At 36.0% G+C, this 18,761-nt stretch overlaps 2 protein-coding genes and 1 pseudogene across 2 annotated transcripts; all 3 read left to right on the forward strand.

The window, feature by feature from the left end:
• The first annotated feature begins 10,717 nt into the window (after nt 1-10,717).
• Nucleotides 10,718-15,710, forward strand: LOC142609618 (putative receptor-like protein kinase At5g18500; annotated as a pseudogene).
• On the forward strand, nt 15,634-17,499 carry LOC142609617 (KH domain-containing protein At4g18375-like). The gene is made up of 4 exons (XM_075781245.1): nt 15,634-15,747; nt 15,888-16,494; nt 16,651-16,754; nt 17,368-17,499. The coding sequence occupies exons 1-3, from the start codon at nt 15,722-15,724 to the stop codon at nt 16,690-16,692; spliced, it is 675 nt and encodes a 224-aa protein (XP_075637360.1). The 5' UTR covers nt 15,634-15,721; the 3' UTR covers nt 16,693-16,754; nt 17,368-17,499.
• On the forward strand, nt 17,041-17,886 carry LOC142609013 (uncharacterized). The gene is made up of 2 exons (XM_075780659.1): nt 17,041-17,151; nt 17,368-17,886. Exons 1-2 carry the CDS (start codon nt 17,041-17,043, stop codon nt 17,884-17,886), a joined length of 630 nt encoding a protein of 209 aa, XP_075636774.1.
• The last annotated feature ends 875 nt before the right edge of the window (nt 17,887-18,761 follow it).

The following is an 18,761-nucleotide window of genomic DNA, read 5'->3' on the forward strand; positions in this document are numbered from 1 at the left end:
TCATTCTCCGCTCAACTCATCGGCGACTCGGCCTCATCGGTGGCTCGGTCTGTCATCATTGGCTCCGCTTGTCGTCAGTCTCTGACCCACCATCTCTGCGAGCCCAGCATCTCTCTCACTCTGTCATTCACCGTCTCTCTCTCACTCTTAGGTAATTGATTCATCCTTGGTTTTTTTTTTTTTTTTTTTAAAGGGTTCTGTACATATAGCTTATTTGAACTAATTGATTGGTGTAACCAAATCTTAATTTCAAAGTTTTAAGTTTAAAGCAAGCATAAAATTGCATTGTTGGTACTTGGTAACAGTACCAGAGAAGGGGTCTAAAGGAGCCATTGTAGTGTGAACTTTAGGTATAATATTTTTAGGATTTTAGTTTCCATGGGGACCAATAAATCGAGTCTCCTTTACTCGAGTTACTGAATTTAGCTTTCTTACATTTTGTTAACGACTCTCTGGACATATATATATAATGGGAAAATTCAAAAATTTACAAACTTTCCAAAGAAAATAAATTGCCCAATATGGTGAGGCTGCTATCCAAGACATTTCGCTCTGTCAAAATCCCTAACCCTAATCCTTCAAAACCATGCCCATCCTCATCATCATCATCATCAACAACACAAAAAACATCACAAGTTAGATTGAGCTCAAGATCATGGTCGGTCTATCTCATTCTCTCCACCAACACCCCCATCAAAACCTACTTTGGCGTCACCACTGATTTTTCTCGCCGGTACTTTCACTGATTCATGTTTGTTCAAGAGAAAAAAAAAATTTTGTTTATTTTGAAGGGTTATTTGATAAATCTGTTGAAAGTTGTTATCTGGGTCGAACTTTGATTTGCATGTTTTAGCCAGCTTCTGTCTTTGCAAATTGATTTCTTTAGCCAATTCTCCCTTCTACTTATTTCACATCCTTACCACTACTTTTTGTTATTCGAATTTGAATTAAAATCCTGATGTTTATTCTCTCTCTTACAATGTTTTGGTCTTAGATTATAATCTTTGTTTTTCCTACTTTACTAACATTGTAATCTTTTCCAAATTGGAATTATTATATTCTTTGATTATTTACTGCCTTCTTTGAAATAGAAAATTAGAGATAATACTCAACAAAGGTGCACAATGTCATCAAGGACAATCTAAGCCATTAGATGGCCTACATTCACAGGGACAGGCAGTTGGTAAAAGAAAAACCAGCCAAATAAAACCTCTCCCTCCTTCCAATTGTTAATTTGACACCTATTCTGTTTCGCTTCTTTTCTGTAGCACCTATACCCAAGGTCAGCATTTCATATGTGCGTGCATCCACCCTTTGGTGCTGCTATATAGGAAAAGTGGCTATCTAAAATTTAGACGCATACAACTTAATAAAGCAATGCATTATATTGTTTTACAAGCGTAACACTGTTTGACAGTTTTGTTTATAATTTAAAAAAAAAAAAAAGCATTGCAACTAAAAAAACCCCAGCGACACTGCTATAAATTATACTGTTTCAGAAGGCGAAAACTCCTTTTGATAGGCTTTCGGTATAAAAACTAACCACTTAAAAAAATCAAACATTAAACCCATCCAAACAGAAAGTGGAGAGAGAACGATAGAGAGAAAAATTCGATCAGTGATCAGGCATAGAAAATGGAGAGAAAAAATTTTGAGAAGACAGTCACGCTTCTGCCTTTGTCAAACCCTGTACCCTCCACTAGTATAGTTTTTGTTTTTTGATTCTTTAAATTTGGGGTTAAATATGATTGAATTGAATTTGGGTTTTGGCTTAGGTTCGGTTTTGAGTAAGGAATTCGGTTTACAATGGTTTTTAATATCAGTTATCTAGTTTTTCTTTGGGATATTTGGGTTCAATTTGTTTTGGGTATATGTCTTTACTCTTTAGATCTTCATGGTTCAATTTGGTGCTGCATCTCAACAAAAATGTTATCATCCGCTGTTTCCGTTTCGTTCAACAAAAACAAGCAAAAAAAAGAAACTCTTCCCTCTTCACGCTCTGTTTATTTCGTTTTTGCAAGGTCAGCATAACATTGTTAATTATCCTAATCTATTTGCTAATGAATAATTTGTGGTTTTTTGTTTCCATTCTGAACATTCTTGAATTAGGACGAAAGATAAAATTAATTTGAGGCACAAATGTTTGGGATTTGGGGTTCCTAATTAGGGTTTGCTGCAATTATAGATTTCAATTCCTAATCTGTTTTCCTCTTTGTACTTTTTTGTTTTTCCCAGGGAAACACCATTACAGTGGGCAGTTATAGATTTTATACAGTTACAAATAAATTTCACTTTATATTTCTTTGGACAAAAATCAAGAACCAAAAATTCAACTTCGGTTCTGATTCTTCACCCTTTCTTTTTAAACGGTGGTGAACCTTTGGTTTTTACAAAAACATTTTGCGGGTTGTAATGCTAAGTTCCATTTTAGTTTTTTGATTCAAGTTATTGTCAAGTTATTGAGTCATATTTCAATCTAGGAAATTTTATTTCTCTTTTACAGGACTCACTTTTTTCAGATCTCCAATTGAAACTTCTAAATTGGGCGAAGGTGCGTTATTCAGAAAACTTTCTCAAACACCTCACACAGTCGCACATCTTTAGAGAAACAAAAGAATGCCTAAAAATTAATCTATAGAAGCAACGTTCTGCCTAGGTAGTTACAAAAAAATTCTGTGGTTTCATATCTCTTCCCCCCCTTCCCCAAAAAAAAAAAAACTTCTTTCTTCTCCCTCTATTTCTTTACATTCTTCTCTCTCTCTCTATTCCTGCAACAACTTGGAAACATTTTCTCCACACAAGTTTTTCCCTGTTTGCAGAAATACTCAGAAACAAGACTTCTTTTCTACTTTTTAAAAATAATTAAAACAACTGATTCTACGTTTTAAAAATAATTAAAACAACTGAATCAATATACATAGCAGAAAAAATTATCTGAAAAAAGAAAAAGAAAATTTAGTGAGAGAGAGAGTCTGTAAAATTTTGAAAGGTAAGTTTTTACTAATTTTCCCCTTTATTTTTCTGGTTCTTAATTTATTCTTGTGTTAATAAATGGTTGATTTTGTATTTACATAATTTAATTTTTACTATTAATTGGCTAATGAAATTTGAGGGCATTTGTTGAGGAGGAGGAGGATAATCTGTGCTATATGTTCAAAGTCCAGCAAGATTTGGTTTTTGAGACTAGTTTATGATTAGTTTTAGGGTTATTTTACAAAAGAAATACAGTTGATAAAAATCTGGATAAATAATTAATGAAATAGATAATATATATATATATATATATATATATATATATATATATATATATATATAAGAATTTGTTTTTGTTGCATGTAATACTATAGGTGTTGAACAATTATTGTATCACAATGTCGGGTGAATTCATTGAATTTTGAGTCATTGTTATTCTGTTTTAGTACAATGCAGCCATACAGATGCATTGAGAGTTGAAAAGAGTTGTAGTTTCAGTTGTTTCAAGCATTCGAATTTAGTTACCTGCTTGGTAAATCTTTTTTTAAGGCATTGAAATAAAAAAACGATATGTTATCTATTTGTTTATTATTTTGACTCAACCTATTATTTGAGGATTGAATATAGTGAAAATGGCTGCTTTCCTAATTGTTGCAAAAAAAAAAAACACAGCAATCACTCACTTTTTTTTATAGGTTTGGTTTGATACTCTTCAAAATTTGTATTACATGCTGAAATTGGTAACATAAATGCGTGTATGCATGTTTTGTTTGAAATGTAATTTTCCAATTAGTTTTTGTTTAGATGGTTTTCCTCGCCCTGTGTTTGATGTGGAGCAGCTTAGATGGTGTAGACTCACTATGTTTATATTTATTTTTGTATTGTAGATAGTTTAGCCTCACTATACGCATTTTATCTTTGCATCTTATAAGCCTTCAAAGAGATGAATGATAATATCCCTTCTCTGATCTTGAAAAATTGCTGGTATGTCAAGTAGAAATTAATTAATTTGTCAATCTTACTTATTTTAAGATAAGTGCTAATCAAATTTAGAAGCTTTGTGTATTATGCCAAGAGCAGCAGCTTTTGTATTTAGTTTTTTTTTTAGACTAGCATGGAGTATTTCAGTTACAAAGGAAGTGGGTCTACCACAAGCCAAAAAATATATAAATATATAAATAAAGAAATTTGTTTTCAGGATTACATCTGATGTAATTTGTTGGAGCTTAACATCTTATTAGAGAATGTGGAGTGCATGATATTGCTCCAATATTCATGTTAGCTGTAAAGGATTAGGAGTATAGTTTTAATTTTGGAAGCTAATAACCTATTGTTTTACTAATTTACTTTGTTCAAACACAATCTGTATCTTGTATGTTTCATTCAAGCCATAAATGGAGAATTGTTTTAATACCACTTTTTTGTTTCTTTTGTAGGAAAAAAAAAAAAGATTCCATAATTGGTGTTGAGTTTTTTTGTATCATCTAACTTAAAATTCATTTAAGAATCTATAATATGCCTTTTAGTTTTGCATAGTGATAAAGGTGTTCATTAAAGCTTGCTATTTGTTAAGTCTCTCTCAACCCTCTCTTTGAATCTTTGCCTCAAATTTATAATATCTAATACTATGCCCATCCTGCGTAATCATATATAACTAAGTTATATAACTTATATTTTAGACCAAGTTACAATTTCAACAGCAAATACTATAATAGGAATTATATCCGTAGCCTTTTGTACTTTCCTATGTTAAAACAGAGTTCCAAACATGTTTATATCTATAATTATTTATAGATGTGAATTGATTTTCTCATGCTCAACCTTTACCACTCCGATGCAAAGAATTATTGTAGTTCTTAGCCTATATGGATCATATCATTTGAGTTTTGCTTTTGACTTTGTCTTTGTTATTCTACTTGCAATATTCCAGCTAAATATAGGCATTTTTGTTTCTCTGCATTACTGTAGTTCTTAGCATGTATGGATCATTCTTCTTCAATTGGTTTATAGGAAAGAGATGATATTTTAGGAGGAGAATGCTTGAGTCAAGATTGTCAAAGCATTGAGTAACCATGATAGCTAATTGCAGTTGCTATTGGTTTATGTGTAAATTAAATGTCTAGAACTAACATAGATGTGGCAATAGTGTTTATTGAAATTCTTGATAAATTGAATCTTTGGGTGCATGATTTACAATTAATATGTTGTATGTTTTTATTGTTGCAGAATTTTATTTGGATTTTGGCTTTGAGCCTAGCTAGGTAAACATACAACGGTTGCAATTCTTTTTTTTCTTTTTTTTTTACTTCGTTCTTTTAGATTTTTTCTTCATGGGCTAATCAACCTCTTAATGATTCCTTTAGCCTTTTCTTTTTATCATGAGGTTGAATAATTATTTTTTTATTTAACTATGGTTACCTTCTACTGAACATGGTAGCAACCTTTTTATTTTAATTTTCTTCCTCCCTTCTTCGTTTGGTTTTAATATTAGATCTTTTAAAATAGAGATTTGAAGGTCTATAAGAATCCAATGGTTAAATCATTAAACTACACAAAAATTTTGAACTCTAGTGCATCATTATTGTAAACGAAACAAATACCCAGAAGTATGAGTTTATGTTTTAGATTTTTGATGTTTGAAGTAGAGTGGCAAAATTAGCTTTAGACTCCAATTGCTAATTAAATTTCAAGGAGCGATGAAAAAAACTTAGATGAAGTCCCATGCTTCGTGTTACCGTTTTGGTAGTTGCTACAGTGAAATCGAGTCTAAGAAACTCGAAATGTTAGTTTGCTAATTAGTTTGAAAACGATGTTAACTAACGTATATGTTTGAAAATGGGTGTCTTATGCCAATTTTCTCCTTTTGGTTCTGTTTTTGTTTTAGGGAAATCGAGTGTTAAAGAGTCGAGTTCACGTGGAACTCAATTTTCTGAGTTTCGAGTTGTTACAGTGAAATCGAGTTTAAAAACCTTGAGATGTTAGTTTGCTAATTAGTTTGAAAACAATGTTAACTAACATATATGTTTGAAAATTATCTTTATATGCCAATTTTCTCCTTGCAATGTCACCCGAACTTACCTAGTAGTTTTAACTTGATGTCTTCTATTTAGCTAGTTTTTCTATTCACTTGATTCTATCTTATTGACATAAATATTATCTCTTATGGAGGTTGTGTGCATAGTGGTATTTGGAGAATTGTGCAATAAATTAGGCTATACATTGAGATCCTTGCCAATTTATCTTGAACATGGGCTTATATTACTCTTGACTCCCTAAAATTTGTGTAGTATGGCTGCCGTTGTTGAGGTGGATGATGAGTTCGGTCCTGGTCCCAAGGTTCCTTCGGTGTTAAGGTTTCTAACAGAACATCGATCATCCGCTGTTTGGGAAGGCCAGGTAAAATTAAAATCGACGACCTGCTGAATACCAGCTCTTCCTTTTCTTATCCTTTTACATTATGTTGATTTTTTTTTTTCATTTCTAAAATCCTAAGTTTGTCAATGGTATCACTAGCTTTGAATGCATAGTAATGTTCTTTGAAAATGGTTTCTAAATAATTATCTACCTCTTATCATTTTTGTTTTAGGCTATACTCCTGATTTTGTTGATGAAATTCTTCTTGAGCATAACCTTAATCTTGATATATAGCTTTTGTATTTTTGGTTTTTGTATAAAAAAAATAAGGAGACTACAAACGCTTCGTTAAATAAGTTGTCATAGACTCATGGAAATTCCAATTGAAGAATTTATAGTCTATTTTCCCAACAATAGCTACAATCATTTATACAAAGGTAATGGCATATTACATCTCATCACCATGGTTCTATCATGTGCAGGATCCGGGGGTATTGAAATGTCGTGGTCGTAATGAGGAGTTTCGAAAACGAAGCCCGATGGTGGATGATCGCATCCTCGACATTGTCAAGAGAATTGGATTAGAGGGGCTGTATAGGACCCCATTTAGAGAGCTTGATCATAATTTGATAACGGCCTTTGTTGAGCGATGGCGGCCTGAAACCCACACCTTCCACCTTCCACATGGTGAGATGACGATCACATTACAAGACATGGAGGTTCTGTTGGGGATTCCAATCGATGGTGAGGCAATTGTTGGAACTTGTGCCTTGAGGTGGGCTGTTGAATGTCAGCAAATGCTTGGAATTGTTACTAATTCAGTGGTGCTTAAAGGACAGAGGATCCAAATCAAGAAGCTACTTGAAAAAATTGACCAAGGGTTGCCCGATGGTGCAGAAGAGGTTGCTGTGCATCAGTATGCACGGTGTTATATTCTAGCACTCCTAGGGGACACAATTTTTGCTGACAAGTCTGGCGATAGGGTGCATACGATGTGGTTGCAGATGTTGAGGGACCTTCATAATCCACATCGGTACAGTTGGGGGAGCGCTTGCCTTGCATGGTTGTACAGAGAGTTATGCAGGGCAACCGACAAAAACGCTAGTCAGATTGGTGGGGCCTTAATACTCGTTCAATATTGGGCATGGTCCAGATATTCTTTTTTGTGCCCAAGGATGGACCTCCCACCAGATGGTGCATATGGCCCACCATTGCCATCTTCGCCATTGTCTATTAAGTAAGTCTCTTTCTTGGTCGATTCTCTCTATTTTTTTTGGATCCATCATTCTAAACGATATGACACATTGAACTTAGCATTATTCAACTACTTAAGTTTTTGAACTTAGCATTACAAAATAATTGAACTTAGCATTATTCAAGTATTATTCTACAATTAAAGATGCATATGTAGTGTAGTAGTAGTATTCCAAGGAAAAACTCGATAAAATGTGGATTTTTTAAGCTTCCATCAGCATACATATCCTTTTTCTTTTTTATTACATTGCATAATTGGTAGATATTGATTTCCTCTTTCTTCATTGTAGGTTGGTTTGGGTCGTGAGCACGAAGAATAGCCCCGCCGAAATCTGTTTGGTTCGGTACCGTCAGCTTCTAGATTCTATGTATCCCAACCAGGTATCCAAATTGTGTTTCTTGTAATGTTATCTTAGTGTATATTGTTATAACTGTAAAATATGTCAATTCAAAATAATGGAACATTGCATAATGTGCTGCGCCTTTTTTTTACTACAACAGGTGGTGTGGCAACCATATGAAGCCGAATTAGGCCACTTGCCTGCGTTCTGTGTAGCAGGACGGGACATGTGGATGGCGAGGGTGCCGCTTGTATGTTTCTGGCTAGTAGAGAAACATACACCGGATCATGTTCTTCGTCAGTTTGGGATGGTGCAAGAAATTCCTGAAGATGTTGATATTGACGATGCCCTTCATAAGATAGACTTGAGGGGGAAGATTGAAGTTGATTGGAGGGTCAGAAATTTTAGCCACATCCAAGTATGGAATACGAGAGCATAGAAACTATGTCATGGAGCACGACTAGAGGGTGCTATGTCGAGTGTTCATCCATACTTCGGCTGGTATGGTAAAGTCACATGGAGGTTTGTCGACCACACTAGCGCCTCACTTCTTATTACGGTAATCGCTTTGATCTTTCTTTCCAAATTTTGTTGCATATTACCATTTTTGCGTTAGGTGTACTAATTGTATTACACAAATTGCAGGTCGCCATGCACAAGCAGATGTTGATACGTTATGTAGTAGACAGTCATGAGCACAAGCTGATTACAGCTATGCTAAAGGAAGTGGATCGCCTTCACCGTCTAGCTACCCATCTTCCCTTGGAAGATGCCGATACAGCAAATCCAGAACTGCCAGAACATAATGGACGACCAAGCACGAGCTCAACTCCTGCCAGCCATAGCCATGGCCAGTGTGCTGCACCCCATCAACGGCAAAATCAACCCCCTCCACCCCCACATGCTTCTCCTGCCCTAGAGTTCCCTCCACCCCCACATGCATCACTTGCCCCAGAGTTCCCTCCACCCCCACATGCATCTCCTTCCCCAGAGATCCCTCCTCGTACTACTCCTGCATTTCCTGACCTACAGATCCCTATACCCACTGCACGTGCATCTTTTCACCCCGAGATCCCTTCACCCACGCTATGTACATTTTCTGACCCCGCTCATCTATCCCTTACTCCACCATCCTTTGATCTCGGCATTGATTATAATGACGCCCCTCCTGTCATGCACGCTCAATCTCCCTCATACAGCATTGGTCATATACACCATGTACCATCCCATAGTGACTCCATGTCATTCATGCCCACTCCTGGACTGCATACAGCTCCTACGACTATGAGCCTCACTCACATTTCGTCCGCTACACCATCCTCCCACGCCGTTGTAGTATCTTCAGTTGTTGGGAGTCAAGCAAATCAGCCAGCTGTGCATGTCGAGAATGAGCAAGTAGTTGGGTTACACTCACCCCCACAAGGTCGGCCTAAACGCACAAGAAAAGCACCTCCTTGTGGGACAGGTGGTCACAAAGCAGGACACAAGGCTGGCCCCACGGTATGATTGGTCATTCACTAGCTTTGAATACTTTCGTGACTGCTGTTATGGTTGGTATTAAAATTCATTTGATCCTTTGTTTCTTTGTAACTTCGTCTTTGCAACAACGCAAGGAGCCTGACCAAGGAGATGTGGTACCCCCTCCCCCACATACCAGACATTATACAAGACAGCATAAGCGTCAAGTGCCATAGGGTCAGCACCCCATCTGCCTACAAATGGTGTTCAATTCAGCATGTATATAATCTGTTTGCAAGTAAGGCTTAGTTCTTAATTATTATTTGTGTTGATCTTTGTAAGGTGATTCATTAAAATTGGAGTTTATAGTAAACTTATGGACTTATGGTGTCTGGTGTTATTGTGTCAGGAAGTGGACAAGTATTATGACCTATCAGAGATTTTGGTGAAAGCGGGATATGTTGGGTCCTACAAGGTTATTTTTTTATTTTGAGCCAACTTTGTCCATGAATTTAGTATTTTCAGATTCATGTAAATGTACTTGACCTTCATACAATTCCTTTTGTGTGCCTTTTGAAAATCTTGCTTGGTATATTGCATACTAAAATTTTGCTAAAACTAACTGGTTTCAAACTTTTCTTCTTAAAATTTTTTTAAATCGTTTTCTATCTTCCAAAAATTTAAGAAGAATTTGACTCATCTTGAAAGCTAATGTTATCAACTTGCTGATTTGAGGTATGCTTGTCTAAAAATGGACCCAACATATGGTGGTCTTTCAATTGATAACTGGGAACTTATGGATATTTGGGATTCGCAACCTGAGAAAATGGAACTGTGTGTGTGTCAAGTCACTGTATTCATGTACAGACTATAAGGCAAAGTTCACGGCCAATGCAGGTTTTCATGAGCATTGTAGAGTGCAAATGAATATTTTCTTTATTTGATAGATAGCGTGACTATTCATGTTGATTTATGAATGAAAATCTAGTTGGAAATTCTTAACAAATTGTTAACTGAACCACCAAAATTTTTCAATTTTATTTATGGTTTTATGTGCTGAGATTTGGTTGCAATTTTTATATACATATCTTTACATTGGTGCATGATTTTAATCATAATTGTGGTTCAGTGCAAGAGAATTTGTTGATGATCCTGTTGTTAATGTGTCCAATGATTTGCTCAATGAAATGTCATTGCATGATGTAAGATTGGATCCAAACTCAATACATTGGCATGCATAGCAAACGAATTTGGAGTACCTATTGATGTTGGTTGTGGATAGTTTGGTTTGGAGCTATAGGAAGATAGTCTCTTTTGGAGTACCTAAAATGTCTTTTGCCTCTTTTGCTTTTGCTATCACATTTGTTTTGTGTTGTTTTGTTTTGGGTTGTTCCAAAACAGGCAAGTGTGGCTTGAGAGAAGCTGAAACTTCCTTTTTTTGGGGCTTTGGGATAGTATAGTGACAGCATTTGACCGTTTGAGTAAAACCCAGAAAGGAAAGCTAAAACTGAATCCTTGCATATTTGGGAGATTTTGGACAATGGGGTTGATTTAAATGGATTTGGGAGCCTGGGAATGAGATTTTGAGGTTCTTTTAAGAAGAGATCTGGGGTTTGAGTTTTGTTCTTTTTTTTTTAGGAGGGCCTTGTGGAGCAAGTGATTTCAGAAGTGGTTCTGTGAACAGGTAAGCATTGAGAAACTTTTCTGTGCATAGAGCCTTTGTGTTTTTTGTTTTTGTTTTTTCTTTGAGTGTTTATATATTCATTTATTCTCTATTTGTTTGCTTAGAGAACTGGGAAAATCTTTAAAAGATAATGGAACTTTGTAATTGTTAAGTGTTTTCCAGAATTCATAACTTTTAAACCTGTAGGTTTGTTGTCGGTGTGGTTGTTTTAGGATAGGTTTGGGGAAGATTTTGGTTTTCGTAGCCCCCAAACGGTGAAAGTTTGTCTTTCCGGGTTGTATGGTTCTTTTTCTTCTTCTTTTGTGTGTGTATGGATGATTGGGTTGTTTGGTTATTGGTTTGTATGAAATGATATATGAATGTGCTTGTTGAATGTGTTGGTTTTTCAGAAAGCAACTACACGGTTTATCTGTCTGATTTTGATTTTGTCTTTCTTTGGTTGAAATCCGGATTAGTTATAGGCATTTGTATTGAGTAGGAGACAGGCTTGTGCTGTCTGTTGATGAGAATCTTGAATGGTGAAAATTGGGTGGAAGATTTGGTCTTTGGTGACATAATGCAAAAGTAGAGTTTTTGGTTTTATGGAATTGCATTTTTCTTATGTTTTTACTGTGTAATTTGCAGGCAACTTGGTATCAGAAAAAATGGCAACTGATCTTAACACAGGACTGTCCAAAAAGACATTTGTTTTTGGTTTGAAAGTGTGGGTGTTAATGGGGATCACTGTTGGGTTGTTTATTGTAGTAATCCTTGTGTTGCTATCATTTTGTCTTACTTCCCGAAAGAAATCTAAAAGGGGTAATGACATGCTTCCCCTTAGCCAAATTCCAGCTGTTTCAGAGGAAATCAAAGAGCTTAGGTTGATGAAGCTTCAGCAAACCATTATTTTCCCCAAGATGGTGCTTTTCTTACCCTCAGTGATAAGTTCCCTGACAAAGAGTTGGAGAAGGTTTTGATCCAATCAAAGAATGGAGATAATGGGAGTCAATCAGGTTCATTTAATAATGTTCAGCAAGAAGCTGCTGGTTCTCCTGTGGGAAGAAGAGGGAGGTGCGGGAACAATTTCTGTGCACAGGCCTTCTTCTCACCCCATAACTGCTCCTTCACCTTTGTCTGGTCTGCCTGAGTTCTCTCACCTTGGTTGGGGTCACTGGTTTACACTAAGGGACCTAGATCGTGCAACAAATTGGTTTTCAAAGGAAAATATTATCGGTGCCGGGAAATTATGGAACTGTCTTTTGAGGTCAGTTCATTAATGGGTCTCCTGTGGCTGTTAAGAAGCTGTTCAACAATCTGTAAGTTATTTCAATGCTTGTTTCGCTTACATTTTTTTTCCTTTGTGGACTTTCTGTAGGTTATAATTTTCTTTCTATAATTGTATCAATTATCTTATAGAGGACAAGCCGAGAAGGAATTTAGAGTGGAAGTTGAGGCTATTGGTCATGTTCGGCATAAGAACTTAGTTCGTCTTTTGGGGTATTGCGTTGAAGGAACAGAAAGGTATCATATCCATTTATATTCCTTCTTTGTATTTTTGGCACTAGTCAATTATATTTTAATTTCATGACTGTGTTGAAATAAATTTATACAAATGAACTGTAAAATGAAAATTTTCTTATCCCTCAGTGTTTCACTAATCTATTGAGCATTGATTAATACTCTTCATATGAAAATAATAAAATTGTGTCAAGAATTCACTAGGATATTTTTTACTAGAAAACAAAAGAAACTGTAATCTTTGCAACTGAATGAGTTGACTAATTTTTGCATGCATCTTTGCAATTGAATAGATTCCCTTGTCAGGTTGTTGGCATATGAGTATGTCAACAATGGCAATTTGGAGCAGTGGGTTCATGGAGCTATGCGTCAACATGGATTTCTTACTTGGGAGGCTCGGATGAAAATTCTCCTTGGCACTGCTAAGGCGTAAGTCCAGCCATACCTTAATTTGATTATGTAGCCTTCTCTTGAGTTTGTTGCCTTTAGACTCATGATTACATGTTGCAGGCTGGCTTATTTACATGAGGCTATTGAGCCTAAAGTAGTCCATCAAGATATCAAATGAAGCAATATATTGATTGATGATGACTTCAATGCTAAGATATTTGATTTTGGTCTGGCCAAATTGCTGTGTGCTGGGACAAGTTATATTACAACTAGAATTATGGGTACCTTTGGGTGAGTATTTCCCCCCTTTCTGATAAACAGATTCTTGCATTGTCAATAGGCACCGATTTATTTGCTCTTCTTTTTCATTGTTTTAGTTTCCTAGATTTAGTATATGTACGAGAAAATATTACTTTAACTGATTGGTATTTAACTATCCTTTTTCTTCCCCTGCTTTGATTGTGTGTCAGTTATGTTGCTCTAGAATATGCTAATTCTGGCCTCCTAAATGAGAAGAGTGATGTCTATAGTTTTGGGGTGGTGCTTCTGGAAGCAATTACGGGAAGAGACCCAGTGGATTATGGCCGGCCCCAGCATGAGGTATGCAATCATATTTCTTTCTGCTGCAACAGTTATTTGAAATTCCGCATGAGTATTGTTATTTCACTGTATTTGTTGCGTAGCAGTTACTGAAGGTGTTTTATAGGATTTCACTTTCCCCTCTCATGGATGCATGTTGTGAGTTAGTTAAATATAACTTGCAATTTCAATGTAATGGATACATGCATACCAAAGTTACTTTGGAGTTTTTAGCAGCTTAATTTGTTATATCATGCAGTTTTGCTTCCAAAATTTATCTCAAAATGCATGACATGGCACTATACACTTACAAACTCACACTTGTCTCGGTGTGATCCCATGGGTGGTTCTTGCAGGTAAATCTAGTTGACTGGCTGAAGTTGATGGTTGGAAGCAGGCGCTCAGAAGAGGTGGTAGATCCAAACATTGAGGCTAGACCATCAACAAGTGCCCTTAAGCGAGCCCTTTTGACTGCTTTGAGATGTGTTGATCCAGATGGTGACAAAAGACCGAAGATGAGTCAAGTTGTTCGCATGCTTGAATCTGAGGAATATCCTATACCTAGAGAGGTTGCTTCTAAAATCCTTTCTCTTCTTTTTTTTTGTTTTTTTTTTTTTTTTCCGGTCTAAGAGCTTATAAAATCTTCTTAGAACCAGATATACACATCTTGGTGCAGTGCATGCTTACGACCAAAATTTTACATGTTAGAAACATATGAGACTTGTGTCTCTTTTTCACTTCGGGTGTAAGTTAATCAACACCTGAAAGTTTAGAAATCCATATTTGCTTACAAAATACATTTCGTTTTGAATGCGAAAATGATTAACTACTAAAATGTAGACTAAAGCACTCTTTTGGTCCTAAAAGTTTGGGCCTTCATGTTTAATTCCACTTTCATTCGGTCCTATTATCCATTTTTGCCAGTATTCTGACTGTCTATATTATATTTTTCTGCCTACTTCAATGAAATTCTTGCATTCTACAGCATTTCAAAGCTAGTGTTTCATGAAATATTTAAAAATGAAAGGCACTTAACGATCAAGATTCTAATGAAAATGGAGTGCAAGGCCAATATAAAAACAAAAACATTAAGTGACAGAGGGAAAATTTTAAAACGTAGAAGGGCCAAAATTAAAATAGCCTCAAACTTTAAGGGCCAAAAGTGTACTTTAGTCTAAAATTTAAAGGTCAATTTCTTCCTTCATGTATATATGTATACGCAAATTGACCCTTCATGTATGATGTCCTTGGAATTTTCAGGATCGAAGACGCAGGAGGAGTCAAGCAGGCAATGCAGAGCAAGATTCTCAGAGAGAGAATTCTGACATGGATAGGATTGACAATCCAGATTTGAGATCAAATGGCAGAAGGAACTATCGGGCATAGACAATTTCATTAAGCCAATCACAGGATCTGATGAGAGATATTGGTTGAAGGTTGAATCTTGCATTCTTTGAAACTTATATATTCTTATGCCTGCCCTTGTTGAGATCAAGGGATGGAAACATAAATTAGTGATTGCGGCATGGTTCATATTCTGTTCCTTTTTAATACCTAGATTTAGATGTTGGGAAGAAGATTATTTTGTTTATGAAAGTGGCAAAGATTATAGGATGTGGATTGATAGTACTGTGATTTTAGCTTACTGCCCTTTTAGAGCAGTGCTGCAAGGATAGTTTCAAATCATCAGCAAGCATAATTGACACCAGTGCAAGGCATGTCTGGCTTTCCACTATGGGGAATGCCTCAATTCAAATCTTGGGGGTGTCATCCATTTGACCCTTCACCTAGCAATCCACCCCCCCCCCCCCCCCCCCCAACCAAAAATAAAAAGTATCCATTTTCCTACTGTACAAAGTACTAGACTTTATGTTCTAAGTTTCTGAGAAGTTGGTATCTAAGAAATGGGACGCAAATAGATTTACTGGAATTTCTTTCTCCTTTCTCACACTAATAAATTTTGTACAGCTTACTTCTCATCATTTTTAGGGATGCCCTTTTTATTATTGCTAATAAGAATTCACTAAGTACAAAATGCTGACCATTTGTTTGATTTAGTTATTTTTTTATTGACCTATATTGGCTGGTTTGGCTTTTGGCAGCACCCTGGGTTTAGTTTTTATCCAGCATTGTTTTCCTTAGCTGATCAGCCATAATCATCTGTGGGTTCAAAAGAAACTCAAGTTTTACTATGATGGATTTAATTTGTCTAATAAGGTATGTTATTTATTAAATTGAAGCAAGGGTGAATTTTGCTTTTCCATGACCGTTTGTGCAGCATGAATTTTTTGTGAAAATTGTGCATTTAGGTTGAGTAGGAAAAAGTATATAAACTTAGACTGATTTTACACTTTCAGGAGCCAAGTTGAAATTAGAAAAATGGGTGAGACTGGGAAGCGATATCATGGGCAGAGGGACTATGATGGGGATAAGAATCAGAAGAGACGGATGAATGACAAAGATGAAAAGGGGAATGATGAAGTGGTTGTTTATAGAATACTATGTAGGGATGCTGTCATTGGTAGTGTTATTGGCAAGAGCGGGAAAGTCATAAATTCTATTAGGCAAGAGACGAGGGCAAAAGTTAAGGTTGTGGATCCATATCCAGGTGCTAAGGACCGTGTCATAACAATCTACTGCTATATTAATGAAAAGGCGGAGGTTGAAATTAATGATGAGTTCAGTAACAGGGAACCTTTATGTGCTGCTCAGGATGCTCTTCTCAGAGTTCATGCTGCCATTGCAAATGCTATGGCTTCCATTGGAGATTCTGACAAGAAGCGGAAGGATAGGGAGGAATGTCAAATTCTTGTTCCATCTAGCCAATCTGCAAATATCATTGGTAAGACTGGTGCAACAATAAAAAAACTGAGAGGTAAGACGAGGACAAACATTAAGGTCACAGCCAAGGATGCCACTGACCCAACTCATTCCTGTGCTTTCGACTTCGACAATTTTCTCATGGTTAGTATTACTATACCTCGTTATTCCCTTGATATTATCAATCTTTTTACTTATAAAAAAAAGTATTACTATAACTCATTCAATTGCTTTTTATACCATTTTTGTTGAAGTTTGTTATAGGTTTTGTGTTGATCTTTTCCCTTCTATTTTTTCCAGCATCTCGTGAGAAATGTTACAAGCAGATTCAAGCTGCCATAGCAAAGTTCCGAGAGATTAAGGAGAACATCAATGAGGGACTGAAATTTTATGTTACTCTACAGGTTAGAATTGTTTGGTTAGACTGTGTGGTGCAAGTATTTATTTAATAAAGTTATTGTTCAACTATACGCTTGCTCCTCTTTGTAGCTGTGGGTGAGATTTAATATTATTGATGTGCATAGATCTCTCCTTGTGAGCATGTGTACGTGATTTTTTCATTATTGAAATTGGGGAGTTTTTAGAAGCGACTCGTTATTTTGTCTGCACCATAAATTTTAGTTTTTTAGTTTTTTTTTTTGGGGAGATGTGTATCTTTTGGTCCTAGGTGGCATATTAGTATTGGTAATCATGGTAATGCATTTGGTGTGGAGTGAGAGGGAGGAATTCCTTCCACTTTTAAATTGGTGTGGAGATTCCAGTTATGGAGTTGAAATGTTCTTTTTTGAGAGTCAGAGTGTTGTATGAGTAGTTCTTTACTCTTGGAACTAGGGATGAGCATTCCATTATAGATTATATAGACTATTTCTTTTAGAGCATTATTTTTTGTTGGACTCTCTTCCTAATTCTTTAGGAATGTTTGTAACTTGTATATACATCATGTGTTTGCAAGATTTTCTTTTTTCAATAGAATTAACATAAAAAAGAGTGGATAAATGAGCTGTCTTTTTTCAACAGGATGCAATCACAAATGTAAAGCAGCAATGCAGCGATTTTGTCATGACTAGAAACATCCAGTGCCGGGAAATGACTGAAGATGTGCAAAGACAAATGGCGGGCCTCAATTTCCAGGATAATAAAAACGCAAGTGCTTACAACAACTACCCTTCAGTAGGACATAAGAATCAAAGATCCAATTCACAACAGCAAGCAGATCCTCGGCCACAAGCACCTTCCTATCAGCCACCAGAGCAGCCTACAATGCCTGGGTATGGTCCCCCACAAGCTGATTATAGCTCGCCACAGGTGCCTTCTCCTTACCATGTTCCACCTGCTTCTGTTCCATATCCACATCCTCAGGCCCAACAGCAGCAGTCACATGCAAGCCATGAGTATGGCCAACCTGCTTATCCGGGGTGGCGAGATCCATACTACAATGCCCATGCACAACAATCTGGATCTCATCCTCGGCCTCCTTACACCATCCCAGCTCCATACCCTCCTCCTTACCAAAGTGGCTACTATAAGCAACAATAATGTAGCTGTGTATCATCTATCCATTTTGGCTATATAATTTGATTGCTTTTGATATGTAATCTGTCACTTTGTTCCATCCTTGGTTAAATGGATTGGATTTAGCTAGATCTTATTTATGGTCGTATAGCCTCTTGATAATCCGTATGCTGGTTTGTGAAATGCTTTGTATGTGAATTGCATAGCTTGTAGTTGGATTTTTCTGTGTATAGCTTTTAAATTATGTTGAGATTTACCGCAATCATACTAATTTGATAAATAAAAATCATCTATTTTACTTTTTGTGTTCCATTTATGCTTCTATCAAAAGTAAAATTATTAGTACTATGATTTTGTGAGGTTGACACGTAGGGCTTGTGACAGGAAACCACCCAAAAAAAAAACTTAAAAAAACCTATAAATCGAGTTCATTGAACTTGATTTATATGGCCTTATAAATCGAGTTCATTGAACTCGATTTATGTTGCTATAAATCGAGTACTATGGACTCGAGTTCTACATTGAGTACTCGACTCCCAGAGTGTCCAGGCAGAGAGTTGGGACAAAATCGATCCCTATGAAGTCGATTTTTATGTTTTTTTTTTTTTTTTCCTTCTTACTTTTTTTCGTATCCTTTTTTTGCTTGGATTTGTTTTTCCGTTTTTTTTCTTGCTGTTATTTTTCCTTTCTTTTGCTTACTTTTTTTTCTTACCTTTTTTTTTTTCCTTTCTTTTTGCTTACTTTTTTTTTCCTTTCTTTTGCGTACTTTTTTTTCTTACCTTTTATATTCTTACTTTTTTTTCCCTTTCTTTTGCTTACTTTTTTTTCTTACCTTGTTTTTTTCCTTTCTTTTTGCTTACTTTTTTTTTCCTTTCTTTTGCTTACTTTTTTTTCTTACC

The sequence above is a fragment of the Castanea sativa genome, chromosome 9, assembly GCF_040712315.1.
Source record: "Castanea sativa cultivar Marrone di Chiusa Pesio chromosome 9, ASM4071231v1".
Taxonomy (NCBI): domain Eukaryota; kingdom Viridiplantae; phylum Streptophyta; class Magnoliopsida; order Fagales; family Fagaceae; genus Castanea; species Castanea sativa.